Below are 18,949 nucleotides of genomic sequence, written 5' to 3' on the forward strand. Positions count from 1 at the left end.
GAAGCAAATGTACCACGAAGCATCTCCGCAGATGGGCTTCACCACATTGCTTCAGGACAACCAATCAGCGTGACACCAAATGTGCTAAGTTGGCGGATGAGAAGGGCCCCCTTGCGATTAGAGGCGAAATAAAATCCGCGCTGGGACAGCAGCGCAAATGTACACCTTGCGCTGTTGTCACTGCGCAGATATTTTTTACACTGATCGCATGCTGGACGTCGTCATTCGCCAACTCAGCACGTTTGATTTTATTTTTATTTTATATTATTATTTATTATTTTCTTACGCAAAAAAGATGCTCTATGTTCAGTTATAATCTATGTTCTATGTTCACTTATAATCTTTGCAGTATCCATTATTTTTATTGTTTTTTGTTACGGTAAAGGTGTGCGTGCATTTTTATGTTTTTTTGTGCGTGTGTATGTGTTGAGGCATGTATCGTTGCTTCTTTTCCTGTCGATTGTGCTGTCTGGTGCTAGGGCCTAGTAAGGCGGCCATTACAGTCACCTTTTGCCTCCGCATCATGTGAATTTCTCATTGTCAAAACTTCAATAAGAAAAGGTCCGGTCAAGCTGAATGGTCGTTCTGAAGCGACCTGGTTAAGCCCACCTGAAGAGATTTCATGGAGCGCAGGGCAGCTAGGCCACTCATTACTTTGGACCAGCTGGTGTCTGTAAGGACGGAGGTCAATGAAGCGTGTACACACGCGGTTTTACTTTCCGATTTGAGGGTCTGGAATCGAATTCGCGCCCTCAGGCTGGACCTGTGACCTCTTGCCTGTAGTTAATGGACAGATGTCCACAGGTGGCACCCACATCTTCAAAAGAGCGCCAAAGGTTAATAAAGGTTTTTTTTTCTTCGAAAACAAGAACGTTTGGTGTCTGATTATAAAATCATATATAGTATGCCGCTAAAACCGGCAAAGAACACGAAACGAATGTCTATACGATATTTTTTTATGAACTGCGGTAAACGAAGCAAGCAAGAAGCAAACAAAGGATAACTCAAAATGATTGGATTTATTAACAAAGCGTAAAGGACTAGACAGTGCGGCACAAGATCAGGAGGATACTGTTGAATCCTTTTACGTCCAAACTGGCACATGCGAAGGGCGTTCTCGGTCCGTTTTTTTTTTCTATTCACCCGGCGTCCAAACCAATTCAAGGACACAATGCCGCCCTTGCAGTTGAGATCATGCCAGCTGTCTACCATTTTCACTGAATATCGACGCAAACAAATCTGAATTTGTGTTGCGCTACAAACCACACCCCGAGTAAACGTTTCTATTCCTTGCTTTGAAAACAAAATAAAATTCGAGGACACTCCAGCATTTTTTTACAAGTTGTGAGTGAGACAACATTATTACAGCGAAAGCTCTATTACTTCAAGCACAAAGCCAGAAAGGGCTCGCTCCTCGTAGCATCAATTTCACCTTCAAGTTAAGCCAAGGTGAGCCTAACGCCTAGTGTGGTTGGGTAGTGGAAGCGTCGAATCGCTCGTTAATGCCACGCGGGGGAGGGGTGTGGTGGGGGACTGCTGAGGGAGGAACACAGGCAAAGGGAAGGCCGCGTGCAATTAGAAATTGGCAAAAGGAGGTGGTGTGTGCATCCAGTTTACTGCGTGCTCATTCCCAGAGCAGCGACTGCGCTGAGCAGCGTAGGTGTTTTGCCTTACAATGCAAGTGTGTGCTCTCAGCCGGAAAAACCAACTATCACTCGACAAACTTGGTTTAAGCGTCCAACCACGGCAATTTTTTGGGGGGAACGAACGTCACTGAGTGCTCCCTCGAATTTATGCCGTGAGTAAGTTTCGCGAGGTTCGCAGTTTAATTGGCATGGACTATTTTTAGTTCTACGTTAGTATATTGGCCATACAGAGGAATTATATGGGCGATATTGCTGAAAATATTCCTGCCGCGCGGAGTAGTGGCCTGGGCAACTGGGGTCTGTTGCGCCGCAGGGGTAGGCCAGTGCTGCTTGTTGGACGTGTTGCTGCCGGCGGACGCTGAAAGGCGGCCACCATCGCACTCTCCGCATTCCGTGTGTCTCTGAGCATGCACAAGCGTTGCCTAGCAGCGCGGTTTCTTGTTTCTGTTATACGGAACACGTGGAATGGAAACCGCCGCAGTCATGTGTGTTTAGGAGCCGTTTCACTGCTACAGACGCCACTGACACCGGATTTTTTGCTTGATGGGCAATAAAATACTTTCACACTAAAAGAGAGGAAGAACAGTACAAAAAAATAAAGATGCAAGCTATTACTGATAAACCTATCATGATGATTTTTTTCTGACGAAGTCCCCCGTCTTCACCACAATGCTCCAAAATGACCAATCGAAGTGGCCTAGGGCGTAAATTTGATGAATGACGTCGCTGATCACTTAATTTGCATAAGAAATGGCGTCTGCGCAGGTACTTTGCGCAATGCAAAACGCCTCTGCGTACGCAAAACGGACTACACGTGTTGTCCCTGAGCGTATGCACATTTTTGAGACAAATCATATGTTGAGCTTCATCAATCGCCGAACTGGCACACTTGATCACTTCAACTCGTCATTCCGTAGCTCTGTGCCGAAGACGACTTGCGGCGACTAAGAGGGTAGCCGCTTTGTCGTTGCGATTACAAACCACGCGCGAAGCATAGTCAAATGATAAATGACAGCAACAGTGTCCGTCACATGAAAGTGCCTTTGAATACTAGGATTTGCTCTCCCAGCTCATATCTATGTTCACGGGACAATGGTTTTAACATCTTACCTAACCTGCTTAATAGGTGAAATGATTTAGACATCTGCGCTTTAAAATCGGTGCCTGCTACACTTTGCTTCTTTTTTTTAATGATCTTTTCTATCTATAGTCGTTGGCAGACGTCACTTCGCGTACATACACACATCTTATTCAATAACCCGTTGAGTGAACTCAAACAAGCTGGGAAGGTGCGCCACCAATGGTTTCAAAAGGGGCCAACCGCCTCAACGCGTTGGCCGGACGATATCACAAGTGCTATGGACTCGTCTGACCACTATGTTCAACTCCGGGCAGTCCACCGGCTCGAGGCTGCTCTTGCAGGGCAGAAGCGTAGGGAGGCGCCGACGGGAGGTCTGAGGGATCACACCCGACGACCCTCTGCGCGTCGACCTCGTAGACGCCCGCAAGGCGTTGTCTCGGGGACGACTTAGGAAACGTCAAGGAGGGGGCAGGCCCTGAGTGGCTCCCGCCCACCTCCCCCCGCAGGACAATTCAATAAAGTCTTTCTCTCTCTCTCTCTCTCTCTCTCTCTCGAAAGGGGCTTCGAAGTTCTTCACCAATTCTTAAGAACAAACAAGACAGTTATAGCTACAGTGCACCATTAGAACGCAGAATTCCGGGCAACGTTGAGGTGTTTTCTCAGGTGACAACTATGGTCCGAAAGAATGGTGTGTGAGCCCCGTCTGCGAGCGTTTTCTTTCACAGTTGGATGGTGACGACAAGCGCAGACACTAGAATCGCTAAACTGGTCCCGCATACGCTGACTAGCGGTGCTTTGGAGAAGAGGATGCTTTCAACTTCGTTTGTTATCGAGGGTGGCCTTTTTCCACTTGGCTGCTTCTTGGGATACCTTAGAACTTCTGGTGCACTGGTGGTCGCCGTAGGACTCCTGCAAAAAGAGTGAACACAGAGAATAACACAGGTGGACTGAGGGAATAATTCAAGGGAAAATGATAAAGGTCAAGTTCTGTGGTCATTCCATTTCAAAAATTTATCCGCTCGTAAGCTTTGTGCTATTAGGCCGGGTTCAGACTGTTGCCGCAACTGTCGTAATAACCTTAAAGAATGACGTCATTTCACGTCTCAGCCAACCGAACTGCGTGACACGCCGTTTTTTTTATGCGAAGCAGCTTATGGTCGAGCCTGTTCCCTTGGCCGTGTCTGCTCATGCCTGGCCAGGCACCGCTGATGATGATTGTGGCAGGATGCCCCTAGGGATTGGCCAACCAAAGAATCCATCACGAGATAGCTTCGCGTTCAACCACCGTCGTCATCTTCTCGTAGGGGAACCCTGAGTAGTATGCGAGGCATTCCTCCTCTCCTCTCTGACGCTCCTCTCCTCTCCGGCATTCCTCCTCTCCTTTCCGAAGCTCTCCTCCGGCATTTCGCAACGAATGGCAACACCTGCGGCTCCGCGCGCAATAATGCAAAGCAGCTTAGGGTTAGAGACGCGACGGTAGCCGCTGCATACTCCGCTGGGGGCGCCACTGTAGTTCCGCGGTATAAATGACGCGCGCGCGCGCTCCGCTCCCCTCATTCTCCTCCGGCAACGCCGCGATCGAACTGAAAACTAATGGGAACTTCAGTCGACGCCATGGCTGCTTCGCATACTACTCTGGGTTCCCCTACGAGAAGATGGTGAAATTTTTTACATCCATAGCTCACGATATGGCTGTTACGTCGATAGTCTGAACACAGCCTTAGTGGAAACTATAGTAAAAGGGCGAAGAATAATAAGAACGGATAAGAAGGTAACTCTCGCGTTGGGAAAGGATGTTCGTTTTCTTCTGCCCTTGCGATTGTAAGCGGTGGCCTAAAGAACGTTGAAGCGCCAATTCCACCTTGAATCCCTGAGAAATGCTGTGAAGCCGTTTCAGAATCATTACACCTTTTGATGGCTGTATGTAATGGTTTATTGTTTTAGAACAATGGTAGTGAAAACTGATTCTCTCTTTCTGGTACCCCATTGACTCTAGCAACAGTGTTTTATTAGGCAGTTTTAGCATATCGTTACCGTGTTAGCGTTACCGTTTACCGTGTTACCGGGAGCGGGAGTTTCCGTTTACCGGTGAAAACGGTAAGACGCATTTTAGCGTACCGTTTTTCGCTGGTTAGCGTGCGGAAAGTTTAACGTAACAGACACAAAATGATGATGATAGCAACATTTTTTTTGTCGAATATATGTTGAATTCCATCAATAGCATTTATTTTTCGCAGTGCTTGCTTTTTCAGTCTTATTTATAGTCAATTGAGGCCCAGGAAGCCGTTGGCGGTTTCCTGATTAGGCCAGACTAGCCTATCACAAGCCAAGCCAATCTCCTGCCGTCGAGTCCGTCATGGTAGAGTGTACTATTCATGGCAGTGCCTTGTAGCAGCGTGTAGTAGCTCAGCTGCTGTGCTCCAGTTCAGAGTTCACCTTCTGCTATGGCTCAATACAGCAGCGTCCTTTCAGACCCGCTGTTGATGCGGTGTCTATCTTGGCGCGACATCGAGGATGCGTACTTGTTGGAACTGGATCCGGAGCCGCGCCGCAATCTAGCAGCACGTGGACTGCTCAACGTAGCAAGGCTAGACAGCCCTGAATTTGAGCGCATGTTCAGGTTTAAGAAAGTGGACTTTGAGTATTTATATTCCTGCCTCATGATGCCTGACAAGGTCGTGAGCGCGCAGCGTGTGCCGGTGCCAGGACGCGAGGCGTTATGTATGACTTTGAGGCGTCTTGCCTACCCGAACCGACTGGCCGACCTGGAGATGATGTTTAACCGGCATCTTTCTGTGATTTCGAGTGTGGTGAATCAGGTTCTGGCACACGTGGAATACCACTTCGGTCACCTGCTTTACGACCTGACTACACACACGTGGTTGAATTTGGACAGCCTGGAGCGATTTTCCGAGGTAAGAATATATATTGCATATAAAAGAGGGGCGCATAAAAAAAAAAAAAAAAAACACGTAGTGCAAACAGAAACAAGCATTACAATTACATCGCTGTCTGTGGCATTACAGTGGAGAGGTGCATACACAAAAAATATAGTACCCACACAAACAAGACAGGCCTTTTCAATCTCCACCTGGGCAATTTTTACAATGCCTTCACGAACCCCAAATGCCAAAGAAGAAGCTAGACCGTTCTATTCTGGAGGTCTTACGATAAAAGATAACTCTAGCAAATCAGTTGAGCTATATCCATGCACTTTTTGATTGTGGTCGAGTCACAGTGGCATGTAATGTGACAAAACAAATATTTGTCACGAGGTAGCATAATTTGTAAGTAATATGTAAGTAAATATTGTCGAACAATATTCGGCCTAATTTTTTTTCTTGGCTGTAGCGTGTGCCAGCCTCATTGCTGTTTTAAACTAAGCATGCTTTGTCGTCTTGTATTACTTTCAAAAGCATATTGCACAGATAGTTTACCAACTTGTCTAATTTCACTTCATGCACTGCTGTTGGTAGATGCCACACAATACTGATCTAACAAATTTATGCACTAAATTTTGGGCAATCTGTTAAGAGTTTTCTCATGCTCCTGCGTAAGAAAGCCTTTGAGACAACAGAAGCTAAAGTAAACCCCCATTACAACAGAGTAACTTTACCAAAGTACCAAGTGCTTTTACCAAAGTGCCACGCTGTGCCAACCGATATGCATGCATTTTAGATCAGATTACTGCAAGCATGCTCATGGCTTATTCTGCTTAAAATGAACTGGCAAGTTGCGGATCCACATCCAGGCGAGCAGATGCAAGAATTATTGTGATTGAAAATGGGGCTCCTCAGACAATTGCTATCATTGCTATTTCCAGGCTGTGCATGCCAAAGGTGCCCCCCTCAAGAACTGCTGGGGATTTGTCGACGGAACAGCCCGCCGAATTTGTCGGCCAACGGAGGACCAACAGGAACACTTTTCAGGCCACAAGAGGTGCCATGTGCACAAGTACCAGGCAGTGATGTGCCCGAACGGCATAATTTGTCAGCTGGATGGACCCTTCAGGGGGCGGCGACATGACGCAGGTGAGCATGGTTGGGACTTTCGTTACAGGGGCCATGAAAACAAACTGTTCATCTTACTAGCCTTTAGTAACTCACTTATCTCCAATACACCTACAAGATACATATTTTTAACCGTACAAACTCAGTATTTCCCCCTCCCAATTTGCACAGTACTGCTGTTTCCACTAGCTGGAAAGCAGATGGTGGGGGGAGGGGGGGGGGGGGCTAAGCAATTTTTGCTACTTGGCGAGCATGCATCGTTGAAAATTGAGCGCGAACTTAATTTCCAACGATGCATGTTCACCAACTAGCTCGACTCTCCATTTTAGTTTACTTCTAAGAATAAAGCCACCCCTCCTTATTGCAGCTTTTGCTAAGGAAAAAAATTCCTGCGTGGCAGGCTTGAAGTCGGGAAAGCTTGTCAGTAGCCGAAAGGTGCATCAACGAATGATAAGTACTACTTCGTAAAGCCTGGCAGCGAGCAGCTATACCATTCAGGTAGTGAAAAAATATGAGCTGTTCATTTCGGGCCAATAAACTGCACATGCACTAGTCAATGAAAAACAGAAAGCAGGCTTCCACCCAGTTTATTGGTAAAAGTCAATGAAAAACAGAAAGCAGGCTTCCACCCAGTTTATTGGTAAAGGCAAAAAAACAGCTCCACATTTTTGCTGAGCCCGTCCGCGTGTTAGGTACCCTAAGATGCAAGTTGTGACAAGAAAAGTATTTTAGATACGAAAGTTAATATGCACCGTTCAAGCCATTCAGGACAGGTACAAGCCGACCAAACTACATCTTAACACATGATTTTGCATTGTGCTTGCGTTTGTGTTACTGGCCTTTTGTGTGAGCTGCTTCTGTATTTCAGGAATCCTTAGGGAGACCCGCCTCTACGACAACCTGGAAAAGATCACGATGGGTCACCCATATGTGATTTATGGCGATCCCGCTTACCCTCTCCGGCCGCTGCTGTACAAGCCCTTTGGAGGTGCCAGGCTGCAGCCCCATGAAGCCTGGTTTAATAAGCGCATGAGTGCTGTCCGCCTGGCGGTGGAATGGGGATTTGGGAAGGTGGCAGCGGAGTTTGCATTTGTTGATTTTCACAAGAATCAAAAAATGAGCAGGCAAAATGTTGGGCGCATGTACAAGGTCGCCACGCTCCTTGCAAATGCACATACATGCTTGTACGACAGCCAAGTTAGCATGTACTTTAATTTGGACCCACCTGCCCTTGATGAATACCTTGTTCCATTCTCGCCTTCAAATGTGTAGTTGCCCGTACCAAGAGCTCCGTGTAAGTTGTCAAGGGGGTCAAGGGGGCATTGTTACAGTTCCCAAGCTCAGCACTTTTAAACATCTTCTTTATGACAGGACATGAAGGGGCCATGCTGACAAAATACAAGTTTAGGTTTATTTGAAAGATTTCATGTTTTACCGTGCCTCCAGTGCTTGTCCGTAAGCAAACAATGCTTTATTCACTGAGAAGCTAGCCAATTTAGGTTAAAATTTTGATTCTCCCACCAAATCATGCGTTTTCATGACATCTGCAATGAAATCACATGAATTGGTCTTCAAGTTACTGTTTCCTTGTTTCCCATTAGTCAACCTAGATGCCGCTACCATCTAGGCAGAAGGCAGAAAACGGTTGCCGTTTTGTGCCTTTGCTTTATTTTGACCGTATTTGTACCTGGCTTGTTTTTGTTAAGGTAGAACATAATTGTTTCATGAAACATGGTGTTCACTCGACAAATACGGTCACGTAAGACACAGTTGCTTACGCCACTCGGCCAGTGTCATCTGAGACAACCCCAAACAGCCACAGTGCTGTGCAGCTAAAACATGCCTGGTGCGCGCAGTACCAACAGCAGTCGGCATGAGTACTGCTTGGTTTACGTGTAATTTCGTACCTTCTGCTGTTTACCCCACCATTCTTACTGCTGTAAAAAGAATGTGCCCTAATTTTAAGTGCAAATAGCTTGTTCGGCAAGCTTATAAAAAGCCCTGCCTAATTTACGTTTGCTTTTGATGCCCTCAGCCAATTGCAGAGCTGGCACAAGTGACATCACAGGTTCTCTTGTGGGAAATGAGCGAGTGGGCCCTTCCCTTATAGGAGCGAAGCCTCTTAGCAGCGTCGTCTCATGTAGTCATGGTACTAAAACACCGGGACACTTGTTTTCCAATGCCTCGCGCTAAATACGCTCCATGCTTCAAAGACTTTTCCAGCAAAGCTGTATACCTCTTACTCCCACTGCATGCTTCGCCCATCCCCAAATTTGACGTTGGTGGAGATGGACCAGGATTATTTTTTCCCAATTACATAGCTTATTTGTGCGAAGTGGTGTTAGTAGGATTTTAACGAGGCAATCTTTCGAGTGAACGAAACTTGTCTACATGGCCCCTTCTAGCATTTACATGGGCATTTTGAAAATACCTTCTGTACTCCTTTACACCGCAATACTGTGGCATTGTACTTGCTTTTTTCTTGTGCTCTTTCCATGTGTGCTGTATTGTGTACTAGCAAAAAATAAAATTGCTCGTACCTCGTTTTAGATCTTTTTTTTGTTTTGCCCACTAAACTTTTCATAGCTGATCAACATTGCTCACCACTAGTCACAAGAATTTGGCACTTCTAGAGCACCTTGATTGTTCCAGGCCATGCAGGCCAGATGTAATGGCGAGCGAGTACGGGATAGTGGACCACGCACTCAACGTGCCAGTGACACGGCATGATTACATCAGTGCAGCTGCATCGCACTTTAACCATCATCATTCTGCCAATTTTAGCTAAATAAAGTCTGGCCACAGCTGATTAACTCCCTCCCCCTCCCGGCATCATCTTGAACACCTGTAGAGGGGCCTTTTTCGCAAAATCTTAGCCTGCATCTTGTCATGGTGGCAAGCAAGCACGAGATGGAATACAGAGCCATGGTTGTTTAGGCGTTTACTTTTGGATCTTTTCGATGAGGCTCTCGATGAGCCTCAGCTGCGCTTCTTGGTACGCGATGTGCGAGCGCCGCTCTTCAGCACTAAGGCGGCGCTCCTCCGCTAGGGCCTCCCGCTCCTTTTCGCGTTCACGCATGTTTTCCGAGTGCTTCAACATCTCGAAGTCTAGTCTGCGCTCCTCCAGTGCGAGCCGCCTGCATTGGGTCTCCTGCTCTCGCTTGTCTCGTTCATCGAGAAAGTCGCGGGTGGTACCGTGCCTTTGCATACCTGCATAGAATAGACAAGAATAAATACTCATAAATGCAATGAGTATTTTTCACCTGAAAAGTAAAAAAAGTCAGCTAAAGAATAAAAAAATTAAAAAATGGTGCATGCTAACTAATGTGAGCCACAAGGGGAACCTAAGTGCAAATTACTGAAAGTTGGAGCGGAAGTGCAGAACAGCACAGTGACTGGGAAGCACCAGGGCATGTCAACAATCTGGTGCTAAAATGCATTCCAAAGCACACGCCAGTGCCTAAGAAATAAGAATTCATCTACTCCAGCCCCCGTATGGTGGGCTGTGTAAACTGGTGAAACGTGGAGAGAACCTCATTACGATTGGCAGATGAGGCCGTCGTGATTTGCTTTTGCTGGACTTTGTACAACCAGCACACGTGGACTGTGACAGCGCGGTACGTGCATCACCACGCAGTTACAGTAGGCTTGGTAGCATTTCTTTTTTAACCCGCAGTTTACAATAGTTGTGCTGGGTGAAAATGTTATCTGCTAGAAGTTATGTGAACAAGGCTAACTGCAGTAAGTCAAGGGGCTGACATCATTCCTCCTCACCTCGTGCTGGAGTGGTTCGGCTGTTGCCCGGGTGGATGACCTGCAGAGGTGACCTTTGCCGAGGAGTTGGTTGTGGGCTACAGCGGCTGTGCACCACAGGTGCTTCCTGACAGCTCACGCCGGTTAAAACCAGGCTTGTTTCGCCATCAGGACTGCGAGTGCTGCCGGCAAAACTCTGTGGGGGCGGTGGGCTCTGCCGGTCGCTCGAACAGCCAGGAGTGCAGCCATCAGAACTCTGTTGGGGCGGTGGGCTCTGCTGGTCGCTCGAACAGCCAGGAGGCGTCTCGGCATCCACGTAAATGCCTTCGAGCAGAATTTCCGCAGGTGACAGTGCCTGCGCATCTTTGACAAGCCCGAAAGCACGAGTAGAAAGGTCATGGCAGTTCAAAAGCATCACAGTAGCCAAGCAATTTTAACTTCTCGTGTGTGTTGGCTGATGATTTGTGCGTTTAGTACACAACAAAGTTACAATGCATGAAATGATCTTGGAACACCAATTATGGCTTCGATTCCCCTGTTTAAAATACACAAAATATTACACGGCACACTGTGCCACAATAGTGAAGCCAAGAGTCTGTGTAAAAGTATGTACTGGTCCCACTGAGAAAGTAACGACACATTCAGCAAGTAGGGAGTTTGCAGCAGTGTCGGCAAGCTGTGTTGAAATGCGGAATGCCAGCAGTGTACCCACTTATTTGATTTGTGTATGAAAGTAAGCATTTAGGGTCAAGTCCAAACAATGTCAGCTGTAGCTGAATAGCACGGACTAACTTCATATGCTCAGTGTAATCAGCAGCAAGTCTCAACTACAGTTCTGCCTCGATGCAGGGCAACAGAAACTAATGTTGTGTACTGCAAGAGGCAACTCGCGGTTTCCACCCAAGGAAATGAACGAGGTAATCATACTCTCTTGTCCAGTTCGCAACATGTACGGCGTCGCATAAAAACCATTCCACGTAGCGTGCACGTGATGTCAGTGGCTGTAGCCCGACACAGGACCACGGTGCGCTGACGGGGCATGGGCTGCACTGAACAAACACACGAACAAAATGAACAGCTAGCACAGAGTCTGCAAAGCAGGATACACGAGGCCGTGCTAGCTGCCTACCTTCATCTCTGCTTGGGCTGAGCCCCGCTGCTAGCCACTCGGCATGACCGTCCAGGGCTACCAAGACCCTGCCGTCAGTGGCAGGGTCTCGAGCGGTACAACGGGCTGTAGCCCCAACCCGCCGACTGTTCTCCGTCCTCCCGCGGCTCTGGCGGAGTGCAACCCGGCGAAGTTTATGTCCGAACTCCTTGCAGAGGTCGGCAACCTGCTGCAGGAGCTGGTCCATTGCGGAATAGTCCTCTTCGGTCCCCGACCTGGTTACAAGACGTATAATTTGCAAGGAGCCTGAATGCTTTTCACAAAAAACGTGCAATGAAAAACACTTACCGTCTGATGCACGCCCGTTCTTCATTCAGGAAGCGGGTGAGGACCAAGTCAACGCGCTCCTTAACGCTTCTTTGGTTGAATGGCTTACCCGTCAGCGCGACGAGATTTTCAGTGACCTCAGCCCATAAATGCTGGTCAGCGAACGGGTTCAGGTTCACGACTTCTTGCAAAAGCGCAACGTCATCCGCCACGGAGTAGCGGATTCTGTAACGCCGCTGCATGTTCGTATCGCGGTTGTCGATGTGCGCAGCCGCCATAGCTCTTTTCTCCTCAACCTCCGCTGGGCAAAATGACTTGGCTTGGCTACTGGCTCTTCTCGCGCGTTCTCGACGTCCCGGGATATCGCGTGACCACGGTAAAGTCGTTTCGACGCAAAATTCCATGCCGGTAAGTTACCGTTCACGGTAACTCTCGCGCATGCGCAGTCGACTCCCGGAAACCCGGTAAACGGTAACGCAAACACGGTAACGATATGCTAAAACTGCCTATTTAAGTTTCAATGTGACGTAAGACAAATAAGAAGTGAAGTGGAAAAATACACAGCCGCATGGAGCTGTTTTCGCAATATTTCAATGCGCTAACCTAAACGTGATTTCTAGAACTAGAATAACTTACTCGTTTCATTATGAGGCTTATATCTATTGTAGACACGAACCCCGTCATCTGAAGTGCAAATTCTGAGTAGACAACTCCTTATTTTGTAAATGTTAAAGCACAAAGTGTGGTTACGTTCTCAGACAATACTCAAAGGAATTAGAAGTTTATTATAACTTCCAGAAAGCATAAGGCCATTTAGAGATTAGCTTATTATTGTTATTTGAAGGTATCTATGCCTAAATTAAACGGCAGGGCAGAACCTTTCAGTAAGGTAGTCATGAAGCCACAGTGCATTTCCGCGCGACCGTCTCGCGACCCATTTGAAGCCCTTTCGTATGAATAGATGGTCACTCACTCTCTGAGAAGAAACGGTCGCCACAGCCTGCAGAATTCTTGACGTTGCTCGGTGCCCGTAGTGAAATTGTTGGGCGAAAGGTTGATGTATTTTTCGTTGTCCTTTGAGTACAGCGGCCAGTCAAAATTAGACCCAGGTATAGTTGGCTTCCTGCGAAGTGGCACGGAGAAACACGCGCGGAGCAATGCAGTTATTTTTGGAGGAAACATTTTAGTGAAGGAGCAGCTTCACAAAAAGCGCATCTACCACGTTGAAGCTAAGTTTGGTAACAGAACAGGGTACTCCGTCGGAGTATGACGCCTTGACATGGAGCCACTGATTGCACTACCAATTCTTAAACAGTGAACATGACTCCTGCCAGCTACGTTTTAGAAGAATACTGTTATAGGCCCGGTGCATCACTGGTTCTTGAGCGCAATGAAGCGCCGGCGTCCTACCACGGAGCAGCCTGGAACAATCTGCAATTTTTTTGGAAACATATTTTTCGCAATGAAAGGCCAACTATTGCTCACAGCCAACTTTTTACGAAAGTTTGCGTGTAAATATTGCAAAAAGTACTGAAGGCACAACCTTAGAACTTCAGCCGAGGCTGCTTCTGAGCAGCTCTAACTCCCGATAATATAATAATATAACACCCAGTTAAGAACCGAAGAGCGCACAAGTTTGAAAAAAGAAAGTTCAGGTGCATATTACAAAAACGCATTTGTGATTTTCCTGAAATTCTCCCCAGGTGGTTACCTCTGAATGCACTTGCATTACGTCTAAAACATTTTGCAGCATTTTGCTATTGTACAGCCGGAATAAGGCGTCTCATCACCCAGGCTGTTGTGGCCGATGAGGGTGATAGTGATGTAGACTACCACCCGATTTGCACAAATCTTATTTTTTTGTTCTAAAGGCAAGCAGTCACTTGAGAGGAGGTAAAATAACTTAGAATGCAATACAAAATGGTATTTCAAGGTTAACGTTGCACCATAACAATCGTAATCCTATTAAAAGTGTGCAGATTACACACCGTTCATTTTTTATTTGGCGTTAGCTTGTTCGCTCCAAAGCTATGGCTTTCACCTAGTTCAGGACCGTCCTGAGAAAGCGGAAATACAAAATCCCTGTGCCGTTGAAACTTGCTCCGTGTTAAATATGGAACACTATGTGGCCTAGGTACATTCATAGTTTTCTACTACAGGGGGCCTTGTGGACCACATGTTTCATTGTTTTTAGTAACCAGCTTCTTCGGTTAGTTAACAAAGGTTCTAGCGTCAATTTCATGTCTGGCGAAGTTACGTAGATGGGAAGGAAAGTAAAACTGCTGATGTGCTGATGTGCTGATGCCTCGACATGCGGAGTAAAAAAGCACTTCACCTCTCTCTGTAGCAAAAAGAAAATAGTTCTATGTAGGCGCCTATTCGACAGCCGTAAAAAAATAACGTCTGGCGTCTTGACGTGCTCGTTTGATTATCTCCCAAAACGGCGTGGGGAGGACGGGACAAGAGGCGGCTCAATAAAACTACGAGAAACCAGCGCCGACTCCAATTTACGATGTTAATTTTGGGGGCAAAAGATATATAAATTCATATGACTAACACCCCAGTGCGGATCTCAGACAAGGCTGCACGCAGCGCCGCTAAGACGCATGCGTCACGAAAACAAAAACAAATTCAACAAAGGAAAGTTTTCACAAAGATTTTAAAGATGTTTTAACGCCTGAGTGCCGTAAACTCAGCCTTCTATATCCGTTTCAAGAGAAAGTTCTAAACAAGGATCTCTGACCAAAATAGGCCCCTCCTGTACTTCTGTTTAAAATGGAGATTGATTAAATCACTGGAGCTTTTCAATGCAGCACGCGCACTTGCCAGCATGCTCGATGCAGATAAAATTCCAAAGTTAAATGTACAATTGACCGAGTGACTAGCAGAACGTTAAGAAAGCAGCGTGACTGTCCATTATTCATCCCCGAAAGTCCCCATTATAAGCAAAGTTTCATCATGAAAAACACCCTGGTCTGTTTCCTGCCAAGGGTCCATGTGAAGTACCGGGTCTAATAGACAAGGGGTATAGTTTCCTTAAAATGCGCGGTAGGATTTCGGGACACATCATGGCGCAATTGGCACGTATACTCTTTGCATGTGCTATCAGTGACGGCTTTATTTCTTCCAAAACCCAACTTTCTAATATATCTCATTGTTCATATACTACTTGGGTTATTGTGTCCTTCATGAGGCCTGACATCTTTCTTAAACGTTGGCAAAACGTGCACGACAGCAAAATAAAACAGTTCGCACAGTCTCCAGCATCGCTCCTCCAGGTTGTACATCACGTACTCTTCTCAAAAAGTTCGACATATTTTGTATACTCTATTTTGGAATTGTCGCTGATGGACGGATATAAACGGCGTAGTAAAGTGCAACAATCACATTTTCATTTCTCAAGTATACTTGACTTGACCTTCGTACATGCTCGGCATTACGCAGCTTCTGTTAGAAAGACATTTGTTTTTAGATGTTTTCACACACGGTACCATAACTCAATTTATTGAGCATGATGTTTTCTTGAATTCAGTTACGCTTTTCCAACATTCACGCATGTTACCAAAACTATGAATTTTTAAATCTTTCTTTTGGCGTTTGTGCCACCAAAATGTCCCCTATGTGTGGTTTATTGCGAAAACAATATTCCTTACTCGTTTTACTAAGCTATTCCTTCTAACGTGTCTGCCTTTTACGCCGATCGGTGGCGAAACCATTCTGTCATTTTCTGTCTAAGGTTTGTTGCACGCCACAAAAAATTTTATTATTGTAACTTCCGTTCATTAGTCACATCAATTTTTGCATGCTGCATAAAAGTAGTGTATCACCTGCCGCTCCTACCACCAGGAGAGCTCCTCAAACTCTCAACATGGCTGGCTTATGTCTTGCTTCTCCACGTCTTGTAAAGCATATAAAAATGCGCCTAGTGTATTCTATGCAATTCTAATTCATTGCCCAAAGGCATCTTTTTCAGGTGGCTTTGTAGACGTAATCGTACATTGATGTTTTCGTGTAACAGTTGCTTCATTTCACGAAAAGATACACATGAAAATTTTATGCTCTGTTCGACTGTGATTTCTCCAAGTACCTACACCGGATGAGGTAATTACTTTCGATATTCTTGAAAAGATAGGTCGTCACGTTCATAAAAAAAAACGTTCGTGGCACTCTGGCAGTCATATTTTGTAAGAAGACAAAGTAAAATAGCAGCCACTGCGAAAGGAAGCACTTGCCCAGTTTCTACATAGGTGCCGATCGTGGAGACCAGCTGCTTCATGAAGGTGTCATCCTCTCTCGTGTAGTGCGTCATGTTGAGTTCTTCGTTCATCGTGCGCCACAGCGAAGGTTGGTGCTTCTTCTCGTTATTGAGGAAGGGCAGGGCCCCAGTGGTGAAGAAAAGGTCCTCGCAGTGATAGACGCCGACCCAGCCGGGCCACACGTTGAACGACGACCTATGCGTGTACGAATACCTGTACGTCTTGATGCCCTGCGCCGCCGCCTTTTCCGCAAAGTACATCACTGGGCAGTAGAAGCCACCATCCCCGATGATGTTGCTGAAGATGGAAAGAAGCTCATCCCGCGTATACTGGCGCTTGAATTCTCCGTAGTAATACCGCACGATAGCTCTTGACTGGGAGACGGGCAAGTTGAAAAGCGTGCTCAAGGCGATCGGAACGATAAGCCTGTAGTCTTCGCTGAACGACAACACAGCCCTGGTTTCCGACACAACCTTCAGAACGTTGTAGACGAACACCGACCCTTCGTTCGCGACTGTCCCCAGGAACACCTCCTTCCCTGATATTTTGTCCGCCGCATTCGCGTTCAAGGGGTCTACGGGTAAATATTCGTCGCCGCTTATGGGCGGAAAGATCTGGTTCTCAGCTTTCTCTCTCTCAAGCCATTCGTACATTTCGCGGACGTCCACCTTCTTTAGGCACGCTATGGTTTCCTTTATCTGGTCGTCAAGGGTCCTTGCTCCGTCATAGCAACCCGCGGCTGCAGCCACAGAAAGAAACTTGGACGATCCCTTGTGCGCCTCTCCGAAAATCGCTGACATGCTGCTTCCGCTCTGGAGAATGAGTCTTTTGAAGAGGCCCTTTCCATGGGGCGAGATAGAGTGGAAAGCTGCGGATATGGCACCGGCACTCTGTCCACCGAGCGTGACGTCTACCGGGTTACCTCCGAAGGCGCCGATATTCTTCTGGACCCAACGAAGCGCCAAGTTCTGGTCCCACAAACCCCAATTGCCGGGAAACTCTTTAGTTCCCGCCGTCAGGAAGCCGAGAATGCTCACCCGGTAATTGAAGCCCACAGCGATTACGTCGGAGAGCGCCACAAAGTTTGACAGATCGTGGACGAAAAGCGTCGAGTCGCCCCACTGGAAGCCGCCGCCATGGATGAACACATAGACTGGCCGGACCGGCTGGCACCTCTTCTCGACGGAACCGCACGCGGACGCTGGTCTCCAGACGTTCACGTAAAGGCAGTCCTCCGAAGCGTAATCGTTGTCAATCTTGGTGTCCAGTACAAAGGGGAAGGCTATCTGCATGCAGGGACTCGGCTTTGTGGTTGCATCGTACGTTCCATTCCACGGCATCGCGGGTCGGGGCTTCTCGAAGCGAAGGTCTCCCACGGGGGGCTGCGCGTACGGTATTCCGAGGAATGTGTCCACTTTTTGGCCACTGAGGATCTCCCGTTTTCCGGCGACAAGGCCGTCGCGAATTCGCACAATCGGAGCAGCGGAATCATCTGAAACTCCGCTTGCGGCGGACGCCCCACGTAACGAGCAACATGAGACCAAGGTGAGCGACAGTGTGAGCCGCAGCTCCATGACGAGGTGGCGTGGCGGTGACAGTCGCTACGCTACGGCGTCGAGTTCGGAGACGAGTAAACACTGTTCCGCGTCCCACGATGATTTGAGACCTCCGGGGCCCGACGAACTCTCGCCCAGGGGAGGAAGAGGCTTTGTTTTGTGTGTGTTTTCCCCGGCTACTTTCCCCGAAGTGTACCACGGGGGAACGAGTTTCATAGCTGCCGATGTTTGCGCCCTTGGATGGAGGGTATGTCTCTCCGACCGGGGATTTTGCTTTTTTTCTGCATGGACGTACACCAGATGGCCTATATGTACGCGAAAGAAACAGGTATGAGAGGCAGTCTAATACATTCAAGGTTTCCTGAGAGGACGACGCACTCGCTCTTTCGGCTTTGGGGCATGATCGGCCTCCCCCTCGAGATCTGTCAAAAGCGTGACGTTTGCTTGATGCGTACCCTCTCCCTTCAACGGCTCCACACGCTTAAACCTCCTAGCTGCAGCATGAGCTTACGTGTGAAACTGGTTCCGACGCACGCACGCACGCACACACACTCACACACACACACACACACACACACACACACACACACTCACACACACACACACACACACACACACACACACACACTCACACACACACACACACACACTCACACACACACACACACACATATATATATATATATATATATATATATATATATATATATATATATATATATATATATATATATATATATATATATATATATATATATATATATATATATATATATATATATATATATATATATATATATATATATATATATATATATATGTATATATATATATATATATATATATATATATATATATATATATATATATATATATATATATATATATATATATATATATATATATATATATATGCAGCAACCTATACAGAAAATTCCCCTTGAAGCTCTGAGCTGATGTTAGCAGATAAAAAGAGGGGCAGCACGTTGTTTTTGCAAGCGAGCCCCCGCAAACTCCTCTTGCGGCAAGTCGTATACGCAAGCGTTCTGAAAGCAACGTCGGTTTTGTTGTCATGCGTCAGAGCGGGAGGGCCTTACGTGCAATTCTGAAGAAAAGTGCAAATGAGACGGAAATTACGAGCTAAAATTACTGAAGGCATAATGATTGCGCGATGCCACAAGGCATGTCTGCCTTATCTGGAACAGCAAAAGC

The 18,949-nt window shown here is 46.8% G+C and overlaps 3 protein-coding genes across 5 annotated transcripts; 1 reads left to right on the top strand and 2 right to left on the bottom strand.

The window, feature by feature from the left end:
- Positions 1–1,000: 1,000 nt before the first annotated feature.
- On the bottom strand, positions 1,001–17,928 carry LOC144179042 (acetylcholinesterase-1-like). Its single transcript, XM_077707218.1, has 3 exons — positions 16,158–17,928; positions 12,899–13,048; positions 1,001–3,636 (listed from the first exon to the last, which is right to left on the bottom strand). The coding sequence occupies exons 1-3, from the start codon at positions 17,753–17,755 to the stop codon at positions 3,447–3,449; spliced, it is 1,938 nt and encodes a 645-aa protein (XP_077563344.1). The 5' UTR covers positions 17,756–17,928; the 3' UTR covers positions 1,001–3,446.
- LOC144179045 (uncharacterized) lies at positions 5,132–9,225 on the top strand. Its single transcript, XM_077707224.1, has 3 exons — positions 5,132–5,642; positions 6,551–6,758; positions 7,606–9,225. The coding sequence occupies exons 1-3, from the start codon at positions 5,172–5,174 to the stop codon at positions 8,007–8,009; spliced, it is 1,083 nt and encodes a 360-aa protein (XP_077563350.1). The 5' UTR covers positions 5,132–5,171; the 3' UTR covers positions 8,010–9,225.
- Positions 9,640–12,387, bottom strand: LOC144179047 (uncharacterized). 3 transcript variants are annotated; one of them, XR_013324130.1, is made up of 4 exons: positions 11,947–12,387; positions 11,620–11,873; positions 10,512–11,534; positions 9,640–9,947 (listed from the first exon to the last, which is right to left on the bottom strand). XR_013324130.1 is itself a non-coding variant. In XM_077707225.1 (2 exons), the coding sequence occupies exons 1-2, from the start codon at positions 10,903–10,905 to the stop codon at positions 9,679–9,681; spliced, it is 663 nt and encodes a 220-aa protein (XP_077563351.1). In that variant the 5' UTR covers positions 10,906–11,080; the 3' UTR covers positions 9,657–9,678. The 3 variants fall into 3 exon arrangements, 1 of the variants encoding a protein (XP_077563351.1); XR_013324129.1 differs by having other exon boundaries at positions 9,643–9,947; positions 10,512–11,539; positions 11,947–12,378; XM_077707225.1 differs by lacking the exons at positions 11,620–11,873; positions 11,947–12,387 and having other exon boundaries at positions 9,657–9,947; positions 10,512–11,080.
- Positions 17,929–18,949: the final 1,021 nt, after the last annotated feature.

This window comes from Haemaphysalis longicornis, unplaced genomic scaffold (assembly GCF_048455015.1).
Source record: "Haemaphysalis longicornis isolate Haplotype H1 unplaced genomic scaffold, Haemaphysalis longicornis Haplotype H1 scaffold_4, whole genome shotgun sequence".
NCBI classification, from domain to species: Eukaryota; Metazoa; Arthropoda; class Arachnida; order Ixodida; family Ixodidae; genus Haemaphysalis; species Haemaphysalis longicornis.

What these genes read in the sequence shown, in the direction of transcription:
- LOC144179045 (XM_077707224.1), top strand. Translation starts at nt 5,172, where the DNA reads ATGGCTCAATACAGCAGCGTCCTTTCAGACCCGCTGTTGATGCGGTGT. An exon ending in GCCTGGAGCGATTTTCCGAG is followed by an intron (nt 5,643 to 6,550) that starts GTAAGAATATAT and finishes TGCTATTTCCAG; the next exon opens with GCTGTGCATGCCAAAGGTGC. An exon ending in GGGGCGGCGACATGACGCAG is followed by an intron (nt 6,759 to 7,605) that starts GTGAGCATGGTT and finishes TCTGTATTTCAG; the next exon opens with GAATCCTTAGGGAGACCCGC.
- LOC144179047 (XM_077707225.1), bottom strand. Translation starts at nt 10,905, where the DNA reads ATGCTTTTGAACTGCCATGACCTTTCTACTCGTGCTTTCGGGCTTGTC. An exon ending in CCGAACCACTCCAGCACGAG is followed by an intron (nt 9,948 to 10,511) that starts GTGAGGAGGAAT and finishes TATTCTATGCAG; the next exon opens with GTATGCAAAGGCACGGTACC.
- LOC144179042 (XM_077707218.1), bottom strand. Translation starts at nt 17,755, where the DNA reads ATGGAGCTGCGGCTCACACTGTCGCTCACCTTGGTCTCATGTTGCTCG. An exon ending in GGCACCTATGTAGAAACTGG is followed by an intron (nt 13,049 to 16,157) that starts GCAAGTGCTTCC and finishes GCCACTTCGCAG; the next exon opens with GAAGCCAACTATACCTGGGT. An exon ending in CGACCGTTTCTTCTCAGAGA is followed by an intron (nt 3,637 to 12,898) that starts GTGAGTGACCAT and finishes CTCTTTTTGCAG; the next exon opens with GAGTCCTACGGCGACCACCA.